General features: G+C 36.2%; 2 protein-coding genes and 1 non-coding gene across 3 annotated transcripts; 2 read left to right on the top strand and 1 right to left on the bottom strand.

Annotated features, from left to right (window-relative positions):
* The first annotated feature begins 4890 nt into the window (after window positions 1-4890).
* LOC145582881 (methylsterol monooxygenase 1-1-like) lies at window positions 4891-9028 on the top strand. Its single transcript, XM_081639923.1, has 5 exons — window positions 4891-5429; window positions 5952-6274; window positions 8125-8272; window positions 8370-8402; window positions 8679-9028. Exons 1-5 carry the CDS (start codon window positions 5100-5102, stop codon window positions 8730-8732), a joined length of 888 nt encoding a protein of 295 aa, XP_081496049.1. The 5' UTR covers window positions 4891-5099; the 3' UTR covers window positions 8733-9028.
* A 6831-nt stretch (window positions 9029-15859) lies between these two features.
* Window positions 15860-16381, bottom strand: LOC145568235 (uncharacterized). The gene has a single exon (XM_081627669.1). It carries the CDS (start codon window positions 16379-16381, stop codon window positions 15860-15862), a length of 522 nt encoding a protein of 173 aa, XP_081483795.1.
* Window positions 16382-19224: 2843 nt separating this feature from the next.
* TRNAK-CUU (transfer RNA lysine (anticodon CUU)) lies at window positions 19225-19297 on the top strand. The gene has a single exon. It is a non-coding gene; the product is annotated as a tRNA-Lys (tRNA).
* Window positions 19298-20524: the final 1227 nt, after the last annotated feature.

Raw genomic sequence — 20524 nt, 5'->3', positions numbered from 1 at the left:
ATAATGTGTCCAAAAGTTAAGAAATATAGAAAATAGGCATGTAAGAACCCATTTTGGCTTGAAATGGCTTCATTTTGAGGATATGGACCCATAAACTTAGAAATTTGCTTCTTTTACGTGATTTCAAGTCATAAACTCTTATAAATATGTAAATATGTGATGGTTTGAGAAAGAATGAGTTCAAAAGTTAAGAAATAAAGAAAATAGGCATGTAAGAACCCATTTTTGCTTGAAATGGCTTCATTTTGAGAATATGGACCCATAAACTTAGAAAATTGCTTCTTTTACGTGATTTCAAGTCTTCACTTATATGTTTATTTGCTTTACTTGTAACTTATGTTGTTGGTTAATTGTTTAAACTTTATATATTATTGTATAATGTCTTTCTTGTAGGAGAACTACCAGAAGAATGTTGAAGAAGCCACCACTCAAGGGATTAAAAAGAGTCCTAATGAGTTGTATTGGGAGAGTGTGGGTGGTCGCAACAAGAAGGGTCGAGTGAGGGGACTTGGCCAAAGTGCAGAGCTGTACTTTGGCAACCGGACGGGTCGAGGTTCTAGGTCTTCACAACAGTACACACCGTTTGTTGTTTGTCAGATGCACGCAGGACCAGATGGACCATAGGGTGGAGGCTCTTCGTAGTGAGATCCGCAATGAACTCCAGAGTGAAATACGGAGTGAACTTCGGAGTGAAATGGAAGTTGAGATGCAAGCTCAAATTCAAGCTGAAGTGACCCAAATGGAAAGGAGAGCCGAGGAGAGGTGGAATGACTTCATGAGACGATTTGGCAACAACGACACATGTTCCACCATTCATCCTCAGCGACGAGACCCTAGGGATGACCCGGGTAGTGGAGGAGCAAGCCAGGGTACCCCTGCAGTTTTTTAGCCTAGCTTAGGTTTATGTAGTACGGACAAGTAGTTAATTAGAATTTATGTAGCGTTTGATGATTTTCCCGCTTTTGTAGAATTACTATATATTATGTAGCTTTTGGATATGTTTAACTTCAGAATAGCTTTTGTGGAAATATATATATTTATATTTCCGAAATTGGTTTATAATTTTAATTTTCACAAGTATTAGGTGCAGGAACATAGGTTATTAATGCTGGACAACTAGAATTTTGGCTTTGTGAATTATATTCTGCGACGGAAATAATTAATATTTAGTTTGTCGGAATTGATTTGCGACGGAAAAATGAAGAACAATCCGTCGCTGACAGAATCCTTAACGACGGAAACTTCCCTCGCAAAATTTGCGAGGGAATTAAATTCCGTCGGAATATTGCGAGGGATTTTTCCGTCGCAAATAGTCTTTTTGCAAGGGATTTATCCGTCGCAAATAGTCTTTTTGCAAGGGATTTTTCCGTCGCAAATAATCTTTTTGTAAGGGATTTTTCCGTCGCAAATAATCTTTTTGCAAGGGATTTTTCCATCGCAAACCTCCGACGAAATACAATTCCGTCGCAAATTCTGAACTTTTGCGAGGGAATTTTCCGTCGTAAGTGATTCTTTAGCGACGGAAGTTTCCGTCGTAAATCTGCGACGGATGATACCTGAAAGTTAGATTTTCTAGCGACGGAAGATATTCAGTCGGTATTTCCGTCGTAAAAGACATTTCCGGCGGAATTTCCCTCGGAATTTTTTTTTTCCTATGAAAGGTTTTGCGACGGAACGTTACGACGGAATTCCGTCGGAAATGCTGTTTGCGACGGAAATTGGCCTTTTTGCAAGAGAAAATTTCCGTCGGTATATAACCTTTTTCTTGTAGTGAGTGTGGATGCAGCATGGGCCCTGCTCATACCCAGCACTTAATATTCCACTTGAAAGTTGGGGGGGGGGGGGATGAGATTCGAACCCGTGACCTTTATGTCACGTTGGCTCTGATACCATGTTAGTGGACCAACTCAACCAAAAGCTTAAGATGATGCTTGGGGCCCAGAAATATGTTTTATACTTTATCAGGATGTGCACTATAATTTGTCAAATTTATGTAATTGAACCCACTTGGGCTAAACTCTAGATCCGCCACTGCCATGGAGTAGATGCAGGTAGTTGAAGGTGTTGCATTTAATGATGCAGATGGGAAGTTGAATAAGTTGGGGGAAGTGATATTAAAAGAATTGAATGAGGAAGTGGGATCTGTTTTTGTTTTTGGTGGGAGTGGTTAGAAACTAATGTTAGATTATGATTTTAATTGATTGTAGTTAACTGTATAAGTATATGTTAATCAATTTTTAATAAGGGTAGTGTCGTAATTTTTGGTATTAAAAAGTTGCCATAAAAGGAAAGAATTTTTTTGTTGCAATTAAAGCTTAGCACCCATTTTTAGTAATTGTTGCAGTTTACAATTAACGGAGGAAGTAATTACATATAAACTTCCTTTAAAAAGTAATCCTAACTAAAAAGCAAACATGAAGAAGTTTTGGTAACAAAGTGAGTACCTAATAGTACAAGTAGTGGAGTACAAAAACATATACGGAGTAATCGATTTCAATTCCATTGATCAAACAACAAATTATATGCTAAACAAACCTTGTAATCAAATCAAGATCTTAAGACCCACGTGGATCACTACTTAAACAATCCAATCTCGAAGTCATTAAACTTAATTTTATTGTTAACAACACTAATTTTATATTAAAAGGGAGGACAACTTTTGATAAAGTCCTACAAACATCACGTATATATGCTCGATAACTACTAAAACCACCAATCCCATTAATATCCATCATCCTATTGCAACAACCCTAAACAATTAGAGCACCCAACTTAAGATATTCAAGGTTTTTGGGCATTGCCCCCCATTTCAACGTTACATAGGGTCCACATATTTTGCTTTTGGGAGCTTTGGTCCCTACTCTCACTTTGCCTTACTTCACTAAGGGCACTACCACCACAAATATATAGGATTACTTCTCCATAACGTTTATTTATGGCTTATTTAGTTAACCTTTTTTTACTTATTTGATCTATTTTAGTATAATTTGATCTGATCTGATTTGATTGTTTGATTTGACAAAACTTAGACCTTATGAATGCGATAATGTGTAAAGAAAAAAATTTCTAATGGGTCTTTTTAGATTTGTAATCATATGTATTTTATTAATATGTAATTTTCATTACGAAATTAAAGATATTTAGTGATAAAAACCCGCACATAAAACGATAGAGTGTACTGCGTTAGAACTAATTTTTCTTATCTTAACTTATTATTTATGAAATAAGTAAATATAAGGTCAACTAAACATGGACTTAATCAGTAGACATGAATAGGATAGAAACTTAATTAAAAAAAAAAAACCTAGCCTCTCTTTCCTCTCTTCTCTCTCTAAAGCCCTAGTCTCCATTGTTGAATTTTGGAGGGGCTTCCATCGATTTTTATCGGTGGAAAGCCCCAATTGTTTGTTTTTGTGTGCTTATTCTATTGTTTTAGGTTTATAATAATTCTTCCTCTTCTAGGAGGAATATTTCTCCCTCGAAAGACAGGGTTTTTCTTCTTCTTTAGGAAGATTTGGCTCCTTCGAAAGATTGGGTTTTTCTTCTTCTTTAGGAAGATTTGGCTCCTTCGAAAGATCGGGTTTTTCTTCTTCTTTAGGAAGATTTGGCTCCTTCGAAAGACCGGATTTTTCTTCTCTCTTTTGAGGGAGGATTTGCTTTTTTATTTTATGGATTGCTATAGAGTTGTTTCATGGGTAAAATTTTGTGCGAGATCGAAAAAGAGGTTAATATTTCGATTACAATCTAGCGAATCAGACGGAAATTTTCTGCACGGCTACAACAGATCGATAGACCCCCTCGCCAATGAAGGCTGTAAATCACAGCGATATGAAAGAGGGTATGAAGAATGTACGATTTGCAACAACGGTCGTAGCTTTGCTTACGGAATGTTTTTATTTGATTCAATTATTATGTATTCATTAGATTTGAATCTCTTTGTAAATGTCGTATGACTTTATTTATGAATCAATTTTATTTCAAAAAAAAAACATGGACTTAATCACAATATATGTATTCATATCATTAAATTTTTATAAGGTAAACTAATACAAAATTAAAGATATTAATGGTCAAAATTATGCTTTGGCTAATTTAGTTATATACTCCACATGTCTTTTTATAAGCTAGAGTTGTATTTGCACATTTGTCGAGACACAAACTTTGACCACTAATATATTTAATTAGATGTTAGTAAAACTGGTGATTAAATTAATTTATAAAAGTAGACATTATGATAAATCCGACAACATACTACATGATCATATTTTTATATTACTTCCTTCGTTGTTTTATAGTTACAATAGTTTGACTTTTACACTTTAATTAGCTTTGATGATTTATACTAAAGCAAAAATATAGTTAAGTAGGATCTTGTTATATTTGTCTCGATTTATACTATTTTAATAATTTTTACATATTGGTTTTTAAAAATATTAACAATTGAAATTATATATCGGCAAGCATGAAAAGAGAAGTGTTACAACTATTAAAAAAAATAGAGAAAGTATATACTACGTAGTGGTAAAAAAAATTAAGTCAATGATGACATATGAATAGTGAAAAATTTCAACTCTACCTTGTAAAAAAAATGGAAGGCGTATGTATATATATATATATGTGTGTGTGTGTGTGTGTGTATGTATTTTTTGAAAGACGAGGTACGTAATATACTTATAACACGCAAATATAAATGTTACAAATAATTTAAAAAATTGGCTATGAAAGCATATTTAATGCATATAAAGTTTAAAGTAATCATAATCATACACACGAAAATTTAATGCTTATATGCATTTCGTCCACCCAAAGTAGCGAATTCGATTTTAAAAGGACAACCTCTCACTCACTTGTTTGTACTTTAGCCACCAAACATAATATTCCAACCCAAACAGTAAACACCCTCTTCAATCCCTTTAAATAACAATCACTTCTTCTCCTTTTGCCAGCCCAGTCCAGCACACCATACAAAAACACCTTCCCTAAACAAAACAAATCCAAAAAACTAATCAAACACATAAAACAAACCCAAAAATTAAAATCAAAATCAAAAACCACATTCATTCATACTCTGCTTTTCTGGAAAATTCTTCATACATACAATGTTGCCATACTCTACAATCGGAGAAGCCGAATCTGCTTTGAATCGAACACTAACATTCCCAGAAACTCTTTGGTTTAATTACTCTGCTAATAAATCAGATTATTTTTTGTACTGTCACAACATTCTCTTCCTTTTTGTCATTTTCTCTCTCATCCCAATCCCTCTTGTTGTTGCCGAGGTTCTTCGCGCTGCCAATGTCGAGCGTTACAAAATCCAGCCTAAAGTCAGATTATCGTTTTCTGAGATCATTACTTGTTATAAGACTGTTATGAAGATGTTCTTCTTTGTTGTGGGTCCTCTTCAACTCGTTTCCTACCCTTCTGTTCAGGTCATTACTGCTTTTTTCAGCGATTTTCTTTCTGGGTTTTGTTTAATCTGAAGTGGGTTTTTGTGTTTTCGATGATTTCGTGGAAAAGTTCTTGTAATTTTACGGTTTTTTTTTGGGTGGGTGCATGTTGATGATTCTTATCATGTTTTATGTAAACTGTTGTATTGATTTTTTTATGATTATGTTCGTGTTATTGATTGAGTTTTGAGTTGATTAGGATGTTTCTTCTAGTAATTTTTGTTGTAGATTTGATGAATTTTTGTGTTTGATAATGTGAATTTGATATCTATGTTCATTAGATTTGGGGATTGATATAGTTGACAAGGTTGATTTTTACTGCATTAATGCATTTGGTAGAGAATTGGAGAATGTGCAATTAGAGGATGAATATGATTGATTGGACAAAAAATTAATAGAAAAATGCTAGAATTATGAAATGATTTAGTGAATATCTTTGTATTGAGTGGTTGCAAGATGATAATGATTAGTTGAACTGAATTGATTGATTATGAAATGTGACAGTTAATTGGGATAAGAACGGGACTGCCATTGCCATCAGGATGGGAGATGTTGATCCAATTAGCTGTATATTTCATAGTTGAGGACTACACAAACTATTGGGTGCATAGATTTTTACATTGCAAATGGGGGTACGAGAAGATTCACAAGGTCCACCATGAGTACACTGCGCCGATTGGTTTTGCAGCCCCGTATGCGCATTGGGCTGAGATTTTGATCCTTGGGATCCCATCGTTTCTCGGCCCTGCAATGGTTCCGGGCCATATGATTACGTTTTGGTCTTGGATTGCATTGAGACAGATTGAGGCGATTGAAACCCACAGTGGGTAAGCATGCTTATGGCCCTCCTCTCTTTCTTTTTTGTTTATGCAATGGTCATTCATATTAACATAATGATGAAAAAACAGTTAATTATCACCTTTTATGCCTCTTTTATTTCATGTTCTAAGTAGACGATCAAGAAAGTGATTTGAATTTAATGGATCATTATTAGTATCATGCTTCTTATCCACTGTGAATGCAATCACAAGCCTGATTTTTTCTTTGACTCATTGTACACTTTTTGAATTTCACATTGCTTCCCTAACTGTATCTGTTGATGAACTGTAAAATTAGTGCTTTAGCTTTAATCATTGACTTAATAATGAGATGTGGGTATTAGCATTAGATTTTTGTAGCTTACTGTTCTCTTCTGGCCTCAAAGTAGAAGTTGACATTGCAATTATGTACTAAAATTTATTTGTATTGACATGGTCTTTCAGTTTAATAGCAAAATGTATGGCTTTCATGTCTTCAACAGCATATTCTCATTCAATTCTTGATTAGTAAATGCTTTATATGTTAATTTTTGCATGTTGTGCCTTGACTGAACCATCACGATAGTAATTGTATCCTCTAGTTGTAAGTTGCGTTGATTTCCAGCATCTCACAGTCCAAATTTACTCCAGTTATGTATGGCTAGTTTTATTTCTTTCTTGAAAAAAAAAAAAAAAATGGCAGTGTAAATGGAAGGCTAAGCAATGTAATCAAGTATCATGCATTTATGCAAGCCAAATTGCAACACAGCCACATTTCATTTCATTGGTTGTGAGTCATATTTATCATGATCTTTTCTGGCTGTTATAACATACAAGTACTTCATACCATTTTTGCTTGGATTCATATTTTATGTGTTTGAACTCTTAGTCATGAAGTTATAGAAAGGATGAAATTAATTGTGATAAACACTTTGTCATCTTTAACTGGATCTTAATTAAAGTAAATAAATTTAGATACACTATTCGTGTGTTGGCCTGTTGGGCTCTGAAGTTTTGGACATTTAAGATATCAGGGGTTTGTCGAAAACCATCATCACGAACAGGGGATGGGATGGAATTGTCACCTTTGATGAGTTCCTGATCTAAAGCTAGATTGTAATTAGCACTATTTTCACCATACCCCTGGAGTCCTGTAGAATTTATTTTCATGTGGGAAATGGTAAATGTAGTTTTCCCTTAGGTTCCTGCAGAAAGATTTTGAACTTCCTCTTAATCTGATTGGGCATGATCCTGAACTGGCTTTCATTTTTTTGACACTCTGGTGTCAAATAATGATTTGCAACTGGGTTTGTGCTTTGGATACGCTTGATTAGCTTTTAATTGAACAAGTGTGGTATATTTGGATACCTTTTTTCTGTTTGCTTTGACTCTATTTTGTGCATCAAGAATTTAGATACATTTTGGATCATTTCACATGTTATTAACTTTTGGTTGTTCAATTTAAACTTTTGTCATGATGGGGATATTGGACATTGTAGTGCATGATTTTTCCTGTATCCCGCCCATACTACAAACATATCACTGTGTTTTCTTGATAGAGACCAGAGGCTAACAATAATCAGATTTTATGTTAATCTCTGTACTACTAATTGTTTCTCAGTGTGGATTTTCCTCTTCAAAGGCATAAGCTTTTATAAATGAAATGATTTAAGATTTCTAGTGCCAATTAGATGAGAGATGAGACATTCCTAATTGAGCTGCTTTGGTGTCTCACCATTGGAAGGTTTTTATTATTCCTACTTGCCATCATGTAACTCACCATCGTTTATGGGTTCTTTTTGAGCTTTTTGTCGGATATTCTCGCTAAATCTTCATTGTTGCTTATCTTGATATGAATCAGACTAACTGTTTTCTTGCAGATATGATTTTCCTTGGAGCCCCACCAAGTATATTCCTTTTTATGGTGGTGCTGAGTACCATGATTACCATCATTACGTTGGAGGACAAAGCCAAAGCAACTTTGCTTCGGTCTTCACCTACTGTGATTACATCTATGGGACTGATAAGGTGATTACATTCTGTGTCCAGTGATTATTAGCTTTCATGTCAAATGATCTTAAATGTGATACTCACTGCTTATTCCTTTCTATCCGTTGTCTTACAGGGCTTTCGTTACCAGAAGAAGCTCCTTGCAAAGGTACACATTTGACATCATGTCTTGTGTGCTTGATATTTGCTACTTATCTATGTTGGTAAAGGAAGCTTGTCTTAAGTTGGTTAACAGTTAACAAACAAAATTAGATTAATATTAGGTTGGCAAATAAACAACCTTGATCCGTCTAAAATTGTACTCATGAACAACAGAATAAGGTCTAATTATGTAGTTTTATATCTTTCATACCCTATAATTTTACTTCACACTAAATTGTCTCTGGTCTCTATAACTAATCTTGGTGAATAATTTTCCATGCAGTTGAAAGAAGAATCAAGCAGCAATGGCCAACAAAATGGCCTTAAATATGATTAGGGATTTCCGCGGCATGCTTAGTTTTCTCTCTGTGGGTGCATTCTCAGCTATAGTTTTAAGGTAGATGATGCTCGCTATGCTGAGCTGAATGTTCAATTGTGCCCTAAGGTAGTGTGTAGTCAGCTGTTGCCCCTTCCTTTCCTTTTTTTTTTTTTTTTTTCCTTTTTCTTTTCTTTGGGGGAGGGGGGTGAAGGTTGTTAGCATATGTAGTTATACTTACTTTTTGGTATGTAGTCATATGTTTTAATCTCCCATAATGTGTTGATATTTATGAAGTGTTTATGGCATTTTGTGTCTATCTTGGGAAACGATTTGTGTGTGAATACTACGAATACAAACTTTTTAAATGCGTGAAATGCCTGCTTTACTATTCAACAACAATTTTTCTCATAATATACAAAGTATTAACATTGAATTTTTAAAAAAAAAAAAATTATGAGTAAAAAGGTAATTAAGCTATTTTATGATGAAAGAGTATTTTCGTAATTTTGTTAAATTATTTTGTGAAAATTGGCTTAAAATAATTCCAACTATTATTGATGTGTACAAAGTAATACGACTTCAACTATTAGCTTCTTTTTTGTTAGCTATCACTAGTGTCATCTTTTAAACTCTTAAGAATAATATGCGAATATAATATTTATTTACCTATTTTCCCTTATTAATGCTACTAACAAATAAAATTGTAATTTAAGGCCAAACTAAAAGAGTTTCTCGAATATTGCTAGCTATGGTGGGTGCGTTACCCACCCTAAATAGAAAAAAGAGATGGGACAACTTTGGGAGATGGATCCAAAATTCAAAAAATATAAAAAGCAATTTAAACCTCCACAACCATGAATGTGTCGTTTTATTGCAGGATTGCAGTACCCTCGTCAAATAGAGAAAGCAACTCAACGAATTGAATATTTTTGGCCAAATACCACCCCACACAAGTTCACAACATAGACTCTGAGAAATAGAAATCTTTGGTCCCCGCTCCATTCATATTTTCTAGTCCTACTAATCTCACGTTGTCTTTCTAGAGATGGAATGGACCGGGAAGACACATGGGTCAATTAGACATGGCGCGAACATAGTCCGATTAGGCATGATCCCGTCATAAGCCCAACACTGCATGACATAAGCACCATCGGGCTGTTCAAATGTTGGCCAGCTTATTTTTAACCAATTTAAAAAAGGAAAATTTATCAGAAACCACCTGTTAAAAACTCTTTTTTGTCAAAAACCACCCGAAAAAAATTTTGTTGCCAAGGAACACCTGTTATAAAAAAAAGTTGTCAAACACCACTATGGGCTGAATTCCGGCATTGACTGGCCAACTCCGGCGTTGACCCAAGTCACGTGCCTTGCACGTGACTTTTAATGAACCCCCCCTTCCAATTTTTTTATTTTTTTCCTTTCGAAATTTTCAGTCTTCCCTCTATAATCTCTCTCCTCTTCCTTCTCTCTCCCCTCTCTGTTCTTTCTTCCTCTGTTCTTTCACTCTCATCCATCTGTAAAAGCTCCATTGTTAGTGACGAAAAGGTTTGAAATTAGTATCAACAACCTTAGATAATTCCGAAACCTACAGTGTCATTGTCGTGGTTGTCTTTCTTCCCCCTCCCCCCCCCCCCCCCCAATTTGCTTGATCTAGGGTTTACTAATTGATTGGAATTGGGCAAATTTCAGGTTAAATGTCGCAATCTCCAGCAAACACTAAGTGCGGGTTGGTTTCGGGGAATTAGCGTAAGGATAGGGTAGTGGGTCTAAGATTTCAAGGTAGGGCGAGGTGTTTGTGGTGGTGGGTCTAGGGTTACGAGTGGTGGGGGTAGGTTTTCGAAGTGGTGTGGGTAAATTTGAGGAAAAGGAGAAGAGCGGTTGTGGTGGAATTTTGGTTGGTAGGTTTGGATCTACAGAAGAGGTGGATTTAGGTGGTGGAGGTGGTCGGTTTTTGACTTATTGGTGTGGTGGCTGCGTTTCGTGGCTGGGTAGGGGTTTTTTCTGGGTAGTGTAATTGGTTTCAGGTGAAGGGGTGGAATTCGATGGGTTTTGGGGTGGCTGTGGCGGTTGTGCATACTGTGGGGTTAACGGCAGTGGTTGCGAAGGTGGTTTGGGGGGTCATTAAAAGTCACGCGCCCCAAGTCAACGCCGGAGTTTATGGTCAATGCCGGAATGTTGAGTCAAGTGGTCATTGACAACAAAATTTTAAATTTGGGAGGTGTTGGGCAACAAATTTTTAAGTGGGTGATTTTTGACAAAAAAGTGTTTTTAGCGGGTGGTTTTCGACAAAATTTCCTTTAAAAAATAATCAAATATGTAAAAATTATAAAGAGGTTTCAATAACTAGTGGCAATTGATAAGTTCGAGTCTTCCATAGGCTCAAACTTTAACGCTTTATTTGGATAGCAAAGAAGGAAGGAAAAGAAGGGGAGGGAAAATGGAGGAAGGGAAGGGAAAAGAAAAGGAGGGGGAGGTGAGCTCCATTTTCCCTCCAAATCTCTCCAATTTTGGAGAGATTATGGTTTTTAAAGAGAGAGGTAAAATGGATCCCTCCCTCTCCTTCCCCTTCCTTCCCCCAATCTTTTACCCAAACAAGAGATTTTGTCCCCCTCCATTTCTCTTCTCTTCTTTTCCTTCCATTTCTTCCTATCCAAACAAAGTGTAAAAGATCGACATGATCACAAAGTGACACAACTGACTAAATATTGGCCCGTTTAAACTTTAAAACACAACCCACTTAAACATGAAGCACACTAGCGCATGGTACAATCCATGCCCACCTTTTAATATTATTTATGACTAAAATATATTTATTTTTTTTATTTTATTTTTTTTTAAAAAAATGTGCGTAGAAATAATAGTAACATATAGTCAAATGTGTACATAAATAATTGTAACATGTACATAAATAATAGTATTAATTTAAAATAGGGAAAAAAAATCTTTGAAATGAATAATGTAGGAAAGCTCAGTTCCAACAATTTTAGAGAAAATTGCCACTTATAAGATTGGTGGAGGGAAATGACCATAAAATCAAGGAAATTTTGTTAAGAACTATCAATTTTAAAAAAGTTTAACTAGCACTACTATTTTAACAATTCTGACTAGAATATTCGACATGTAGGTTCCACATTTTACCTTTACCTCATGAAATATGTAAGATTATGTAAATCTCCTTGGAGATGGTATTCTCATTAACCAAGTATAAATAGGTGAAACATTACAAGAGAATACAAAGAGATACATAATTATGAATACAGAATACCAAAGGGATTGAATATTAATCATATTCATTAACACACCCCCGCAGTCGTAGCGGGAGGAGGCCGAACGCTCAGACTGTTTCTGAAATCCAAGAAGAGCTGCTGAGGTAAACCCTTGGTGAAGATGTCCGCGTATTGGTACGAAGAAGGAACGTGAAGCACACGTACCTGACCCGAGACAACCTTCTCACGAACAAAGAGGATATCCAACTCGATGTGCTTTGTTCGTTGATGTTGACCGGAGTTGCTAGACAAATACACAGCCGAGATATTATCACAGTAGACAAGGGTAGCCCGTCTAATTGGGCAGTGGAGTTCGAGCAGCAAGTTGCGAATCCAGCAAGTTTCCGCAACAACATCAGCGACGGCACGGTACTCTGCTTCGGCACTTGACTTAGACAATGTCGGTTGCCGCTTTGATGACCAAGACACAAGATTATCGCCGAGGTAAACACAATAGCCGGAAGTCGATCTCCGTGTATCCGGACAGTCGTCCCAATCGGCGTCCGTATAGGAGACAAGGCTGCTCGGAGCAGATCGGTAGAGGTGTAACCCATGATCGGCAGTGCCCTTTATGTATCTGATGATGCGTTTAAGGGCATTGAAATGTGGCTCACGAGGGTCATGCATGAATAAACAAATTTGCTGAACCGCATAAGCGATGTCCGGTCGTGTGAAAGTGAGGTATTGCAAGGCTCCGGCAAGACTAAGATACAAAGAAGGGTCAGCGAAGGGTTTACCATCAAGAGCCCTCAACTTGGACTTGGAGTCAACCGGAGTGGAAACCAGTTTGCAATTCCCCATATGGCACGAGTAATAATCTCCTCCGCATATTTGTGTTGAGAGAGAAACATCACACTAGGGGACCGAGTCACCGAAATGCCCAAAAAATAGTGAAGCTTGCCAAGGTCCGACAATCAAATTCGGATTTTAGGAGCCCAATAATCTCGGACTTAAGAGCCTCCGAAGATGCGGTAAGCACTATGTCATCGACATACAAAAGTAAGTAAGCAACATTCGGGCCATGTCGGAAAATAAAAAGTGAGTTATCACTTTTGCCACATACAAACCCAATTCGAAGGAGAAAATTAGCAAAACGTTGATACCACGCCCTAGGAGCCTGTTTCAGACCATACAAAGACTTTCGGAGCCGGCACACATAATGAGGAAACCGAGGGTCCACAAAACCCGGAGGCTGATGTATATACACAGTTTCTTTGAGATCCCCATGAAGAAACGCATTTTTTACATCCAGTTGATGAATAGGCCAATTTCTTCCCATAGCAATGCTCAAAATCGTATGAATAGTTGCTGATTTTACCACCGGACTAAAAGTCTCATCACAATCAACTCCAACATGTTGAGACTTGCCATTCACAACAAGTCTCGCCTTGTGCCTCTCCAAGTCACCATTTTCCCTGAATTTGTGCTTAAATAGCCACATGCATCGAATAATGTTCACCCCCTCCGGTCTCGGAACAAGTTCCCAAGTCTGCTGTTTTACAAGAGCATTGTATTCCTCATTCATGGCGACATTTCAATTCGGATCAAGCTTTGCTAATTTGGGATTTTTAGGAAGAGAAGAAATAGCTTGAGCCGAGCAATTGTATTTTGGATTTGGTTTGAAAATCCCATGCTTGGCACGAGTATCCATGTGATGAGTGGAAATCGTACTAGGCCGTGTTTGAGGAGTGGGAACTGGTGTAGGAGGAAATGATCCAGATTGGATTGAGGGTGAAATAGGAGAATTTGGAGAGTTTGGTGGAGTGGGCTGCTGGGTGGGATTTGGAGAGTGTGGCGGAGTGGGCTGCTGGGGGGGTTGGTTTGCTGGGCCTGCACGCGGCCCACCCGCAAGGTAGTCTGGTTGGGAGTGAGTTGGAGAGAGTTGGGCCGAGTGGTTTGTGGGGTAGTAGCTGGGTCGTGCTGCTGTGTTGGGCCGGTTTGAGCTTGCACAAGAAGAGGAGACACTATGAGTGATGGAGAAGAATCCAGAAAACCATAGTCCATTTCTTTGAATTTTTGAATGTTAGAAAATGGGAAAATATCCTCAACAAAAGAGACATGTCGGGAAATGATGGTTTTGTTGGTTGATAAATCATAGCATAGATACCCTCGATGATGAGAAGGAAACCCCAAGAAAACACAAGGGGGGGACCGTGGGGCAAGCTTATGGGGAGCGGTAGCACTAAGATTTGGGTAACATAGACAACCAAAAATACGAAGATGATCGTATGTGGGCAACCGACGATATAGAATTGTGGTTGGGGTTTGGTTGTTGATAGCTTTTGATGGTAGGATATTGAGAATGTAGGCTACCATATGAATAGTGTAAACCCAAAAAGAAGGAGGAAGAGAAGCATGGAAGATAATGGTTCGAGACATGTTGTTGATTGTGCGTATAATTCTTTCGGCTTTGCCGTTTTGGGAAGAGGTGTTTGGGCAAGAGAAACGAAAGACCATGCCATTATCCGCACAAAATTTGTGAAATGGCGTATTATCAAATTCTCGACCATTATCACTTTGAAAAGATTTAACATTCTTTTCAAATTGAGTCCTAACAAATGCTCGGAAATGAAGGAAAGTGTCATAGACTTGAGATTTGAATTTTAGTGGAAAAACCCAAATAAAATGTGAAAAGTCATCAAGCAACACCAAGTAATATTTGTGACCCAATTTGCTAGTAATAGGAGAAGTCCATAAATCCGCATGGATAATATCAAAAGGGGAAAACGTTACAGAAGAAGACGACTTAAAAGGAAGTCGTACATGTTTTCCTAGAGGACAAGAATAGCAAAATTGAGAACTAATTCCCTTATTACATTTGATTAAGTTGTTTTTCTAAGAAAATCAAAAACTGGTGTGCCGGGATGTCCAAGTCTATGATGCCAAACTGAAGGAGAGATAGCAGCTAGAGAAAGATGAGTGTTTGAAGCGGAAGTTGTAGAGAGTGGATAGAGGTCCCCTACGCTATTGCACCTCGCTAGCATTGTCCCCGAAAGAAGTTCCTTCACAGAAAAACCGAGAGGGTCAAACTCAACAGAGACATTATTATCACAACAAAATTTTCTGACAGAAATTAAGTTCTTAATAATGCTAGGAACATATAGGACATCTTTGAGGTGGAAAGGAGAGTTAGGTATGGGTGTAGTGGTGTTCCCGTAGCCATGAATTGGAATGCGTTTGCCATCGCCAACTAAAATAAACTGAGGAATGCTCAAATTAAACAGTTTAGAGATTTTACTCGCATCACGAGTCATATGAGAAGTCGCCCCCGTGTCCATGTACCACCCATAATCCGGAGCTTGAAAACCCATGGAGCTATAAGCTTGACCGAATTCCGTAGGTGTCATGAGTGGACCATACCCGGGTTGAGTCGGGCTAGCATAAAAAGCCTGGTTTTGTGTGGGCCGAGGACCTAACAAGGACTGTTGCGGAGCCCTATATTGCGGCATTGGGCCAGTGGGGTATGGGCAGGGTGGTGAAGCCCACTGCCCTTGCTGTGACCATGTGGGCTGGGCCTGACCCCACTGAGGGGCCTGATGGTGTTGGGCCGCATAAGCTGGGCTAGCAGGTTGCTGTTGGTGAGTGTTGGAAATTCGCCCTTTGCCACGGCCTTTTCCGTTCCTGGCATTTCCACGGCCCCGACCCCACCCACCACCACGACCACCACCACCACGTTGCTGGTCGGTCTAAAGAGGTGGTTGTGACGGCGGTAGTGAGGTGGCGGCGGCAGGTGTTTGTTGAGCGATGAGGGCGTGAGGTCCATGTTCTTCTTGTTTATTTTTACGGTTTTCCTCCAACAAAAACATGGAACGAGCCTTACTAAAACTCGGTGTATGATCGGTTTGAGAGATCAATGCAGCCACTGTGTCGTACTCACCCTTAGGCAGTCCCGAAATTAGCTGTAATCCTTTCGGAAATCGGATTGTCGACGTTGCTTAATTGATCAGCAAGGAGCTTGATTTCCTTGCAATAATCTGCCATATTAGCAAAATTCTCAAGCCGAGTTGTGTTGAATTTTTCCTCCAAATAGACATCCCTAGTGTGCTTGTTATCATGGAAAACTTCTTCAAATCGGGTCCATAATTCAAGAGCGGTGGCACCTTGTTTCATGATGGTGTGAACAAGGTCCTTGGAGATGGTACTATAAATCCAACCTTTCACAATAGCATCAAGCCTAGTCCATGTCGCATCATCAATATCTGTCGGCCGAGAGACGGAGGCATCGATATGGTCAAGAACATTGTAAGCACAAGCTTGAATGTGGAAAAGCTCAACCCAAGTTGCGTATTGCCCTTCCTCTTGATCAAGGGTGATGCTAATCAGATTTTTTATGTTTGTTACAGCATAGGCGGGTTGGAAGGTGTTAGAGGGAGGTGGAGGAGTTTCATCATCGCCGGCCATGGATGACGGAAGGAGGGAGAACGGCTGCTGTGAGGCTACGGTAAGGCCAAGGATCGTTAAAGGTTGAAGAGAGAAGATAGAGAGATACCCTAAGGCAAATAATACCATATAAGATTATGTAAATCTCCTTGGAGATGGTATTCTCATTAACCAAGTATAAATAGGTGAAACATTACAAGAGAATACAAAGAGATACATAATTATAAATACAGAATACCAAAGGGATTGAATATTAATCATATTCATTAACAAAATCATCATCTAAATTGACTAAATTACCCTTCATAAAGGTAAAAAGTGGTAAAAAAAAAAAAAAAGAGACCCAAATGCTGGAGATTTTAGCCAAAATTATTAAGAGTGGTAGTGCTTGTTAAAGTTTTTACAACTTTATGGTAGTTTTTTTTAAAAAAATTAACAGATAATTATTTTCAAAATACGTGCTTTAATTAGTAGTTATGGATAATGTTTCTAAAATCAACAATCATAACTCAATAACTCATAACAGACATTTTGACATTTTGTGATATCAAATCACCGAATCAGCAATCTTCAATGTACTTATGCAAGGAGAGCATTGTTAATAAAATGGGCCACATCTTATGTCTATTTGTATGAAATGGGCCACATCTTATGTTTGTACTTATGCAAGGATAGCATTGTTAACAAAAAGAAGGCAAATCTTTCATTTCTTTCCCACCAATGTTATGGTCATACAACCAAGTTGTTCTACAATATAGTTTTCCTTAATCCTGATAGAGTCTGGACTCTGGAGTTATAGTGATTATTGATTAATTTGTCCCCATACAAAAGTTTTATTCTCTCTTCATCTCATATTATTTTTACTTTTTTTTTTGGTGTTTCAAAATAATCTTCCCATTTTATTTTAATTCATTTTTTGGACACTATGAAAGACCAAATTGCCTTCATTCCTTTTTTGTTTTATTCACTCAATTACCTAAAATACATATTTTCTTTGTATATTTGTGCCCCAACTCATGCACACGTACTTTTTTCTCACAATTTTTTGTACTTTTCTCTCTTTTTAATGCATTTTATATACTTCCTTTTGCGATATCTTATTTCCCATAAAATTGGACAACTGGGAAAAACAATAAGGTCGTATGAGACATAAGAAATAATACACAATTTAATGGATGTGAAAAGATAAATAAAATAGTAAAGTTTGTTTGATAAAGGTCAATGTATAGTATAAAAATTCTTATCAAATATATATATATATATATATATATATATATATATATATATATATATATATATATATATATATATATATATATATATATATATATATATATATATATAGTATAAAAATATAGTGCGGTTCTATTCTAAAAAAAAAAAAAATATAGTGCGGTTGATTGATTATAAATGAATAAAAAATAATTAAGAATATATTCCTCTATTATGGAATAGTCACATCATTTTGAGTTCTTAATTGACATATCATGTGTCCATGCACAAATTCAACCTTTATGTATATTCAATTATGTATTGTTAAAAATCATGGGTAAAAAATTATGCTAAGAGTAAGGTTGTACAGAGTGCGGTTTAGACCAAACCAAACCGCAAACCAAACCGCAATTTTGCGGTTTGAATATTGCAGTGCGGTTTTTGAAAATTGCCAAACCGCGGTTTGCAGTTTGGTGCGGTTTCCAAAAAAAATTAGACCAAACCGCACCGCAAACCGCACTTTAATTTAGTTTGCGGTTTTTATACTACATTTTATTAAAAAAATATATATAAAAGAACTAAAATATATGAGCTAATCTTTGACTATTAGTTAATTAAAGGTTTACAAAAATTGTTTAATATTTGAATTATAAACTAATAGTTATAAAATAAAATAAATATTTTGTTTTAAAAAGAATAATTATAATTTTAATAAAATTCGGTTAAGTCGCAAATCGCACCGCACCAAGCCTCATTTTGCGGTGCGGTTTTTTTAAAAGTGCGGTTTGAAAAAATTACAAACCGCATCGCTGACTCACACCCCTAGCTAAGATTAAAACAATAGTTAGAGCATTTATTTATTTACCAAACAGTGATAAAGTTGGGCTTCAATTTATACATAAGGTGTGGATTTTTGCATTATTTATGCTTTAAATGGATTAAATCTAGTGGACTTCTAAATGGGAAAATTTACATGTTCGAGGTAAAATGGGCCTCTTATAGTCCACATGATCCACAGATTAGATTAGATTTCTACTTAATTTAGTACTCGTAGTAGTATTATTTACTTATACAGTTATACTACATTGCACGCCCAACTAGGCCTGGTCTATCTTAGGCATATTAAAAGTTTAAAACTACCCTCTGAAATTCTTCTTATGTCAACCCTTTTCAATGATAATTTTAGTTTATTGTTAAGAAACGAAAAAAACTCTCCAACTCTGTTTATGCCTTATTTTCTCTCACAAGAAAATCATCCATATGTTGTTATATGGAATACCCCTTTTTTTTTGGTATTAGAAGGTATTCGTAATTCAGTGCAAATGTACAAGATATTGTATCATATACATATGACCTTTTTTGTTTTTTCAAGAATTGTTGGATTAAGGTAGTTACTGAATAATTTTGAATGTATGATGACAGTTTGAAGTGATTCTTTATAAATTAATGGGTTAATTGGAGTTTTGGATTGATTTAGTTAAAACAAACATTATTATTTTTTATTTTCTAAAGGTTAACATTTTTATTATTTACACTTTACAGTATAAGATTTCACTTGGAATATTTATTCCCCCTAAATATATGCTGCTTTTTCCAAAGTGTTTTATACAGTAGTTTATAATATAAAATATTAGTCAGAAAATGTACAACAAGCCCGTCTAGCTCAGTTGGTAGAGCGCAAGGCTCTTAACCTTGTGGTCGTGGGTTCGAGCCCCACGGTGGGCGTTTATTTTTAATGTTTCTGTATTTCCATTGTAAATACTATTTCCTCAACAAGGCTGTAAAGTATGGGCTTTTCTTGATTTTGGAGTGACAATTTGTAGCCCACAATACAGCAGAAACTGGATTTTTTTTTTTTATGGACTATTAACTATTTATTTCTTGATCATGCGCATCATGAATGTATGATCAAATTCAATGTATTTTTTAATTAAAAAAAAAAAACTCTGTAATTGATATTTTGACGAGAAAATCTCATTTCTTGGCACTCTAAGAAACAACCTATTGTGTATTTGTTTCCAAGTCTTCTACGAAGTACAAAATATGGTGGCATGTGTTGTTCAATTTTGTGTAACAATCTCAATTAATCTCTGTTATTAGCCTTACAGTTAATTCAATTCAACATGATTTTAGCAAACAATATTGATTATCATATTGTTCATATGCACGTATATGCATATGTATACATACCTATATGCATATGTATACATATATGGCATCGCCATGCGTCTCATGCACCACATAGGCATATGTGTGACAATGATGTATATACTCTCTCCGTGTTTTAATAAGTGTTATACTTTAATCGGTATATGATTTTAAACAATTTAATTAATTTAAATAAAAACAAAAGGTAAGTGGAGTAATGCATAATTGGAGTATTAAAAAATTGTAAAAGAAAGATAATAGAGTTAATATTTTATTAAAAAATAATGAATATAAGAAGAAATAAATAATACGGAGTAATTAAAAAAAAAAGTAATACTGTAATAGATTTGGGTAGGCCCATAAGAAGAGAATGATATAATATTAAAATACTACCTCCGTTTCATATTATGTGCAACAAAAGAGTATTATTTGTGAGACATTAAATATTCTTTTGTTGCACATAATAAGAACGGAGGTAGTATAACTTTCTGTCAAACAAAAATGTGTAACACTTATAAATATACGAGTCTATTTAATACTCCGTAAGTATAACACTTATTTAAATACGGAAGAAGTAATATACTCTATATAGCACGAGTCATGTCTTGGGTTGTTGATTGTAATGAGTACTATTTGTACATACATGGAGGGGTATCAAATGTGAAAAATCCGTACTATTCCACCCGACGGGTCCAACAATAATGTAAATGAAGCAAACCAGCTGTATTAAATCCAGCATTACTGAGTAACAGCCTTTAATGTAAATTGCCTGTTAATGGCCCCATATTTCTTTTCAAGGCTTTT

The sequence above is a fragment of the Chenopodium album genome, chromosome 2, assembly GCF_948465745.1.
Source record: "Chenopodium album chromosome 2, dcCheAlbu1.1, whole genome shotgun sequence".
Lineage (NCBI taxonomy): Eukaryota > Viridiplantae > Streptophyta > Magnoliopsida > Caryophyllales > Amaranthaceae > Chenopodium > Chenopodium album.
The sequence above is the reverse complement of the archived record's forward strand: the minus strand, read 5'-3'. Positions and strand labels throughout refer to the sequence as shown.

Coding starts and splice junctions, on each gene's coding strand:
- LOC145582881 (XM_081639923.1), top strand. CDS start 5,100: ATGTTGCCATACTCTACAATCGGAGAAGCCGAATCTGCTTTGAATCGA. Junction 5,430..5,951: donor TTTCCTACCCTTCTGTTCAG/GTCATTACTGCT, acceptor GAAATGTGACAG/TTAATTGGGATAAGAACGGG. Junction 6,275..8,124: donor GCGATTGAAACCCACAGTGG/GTAAGCATGCTT, acceptor GTTTTCTTGCAG/ATATGATTTTCCTTGGAGCC.
- LOC145568235 (XM_081627669.1), bottom strand. CDS start 16,381: ATGGCCGGCGATGATGAAACTCCTCCACCTCCCTCTAACACCTTCCAA.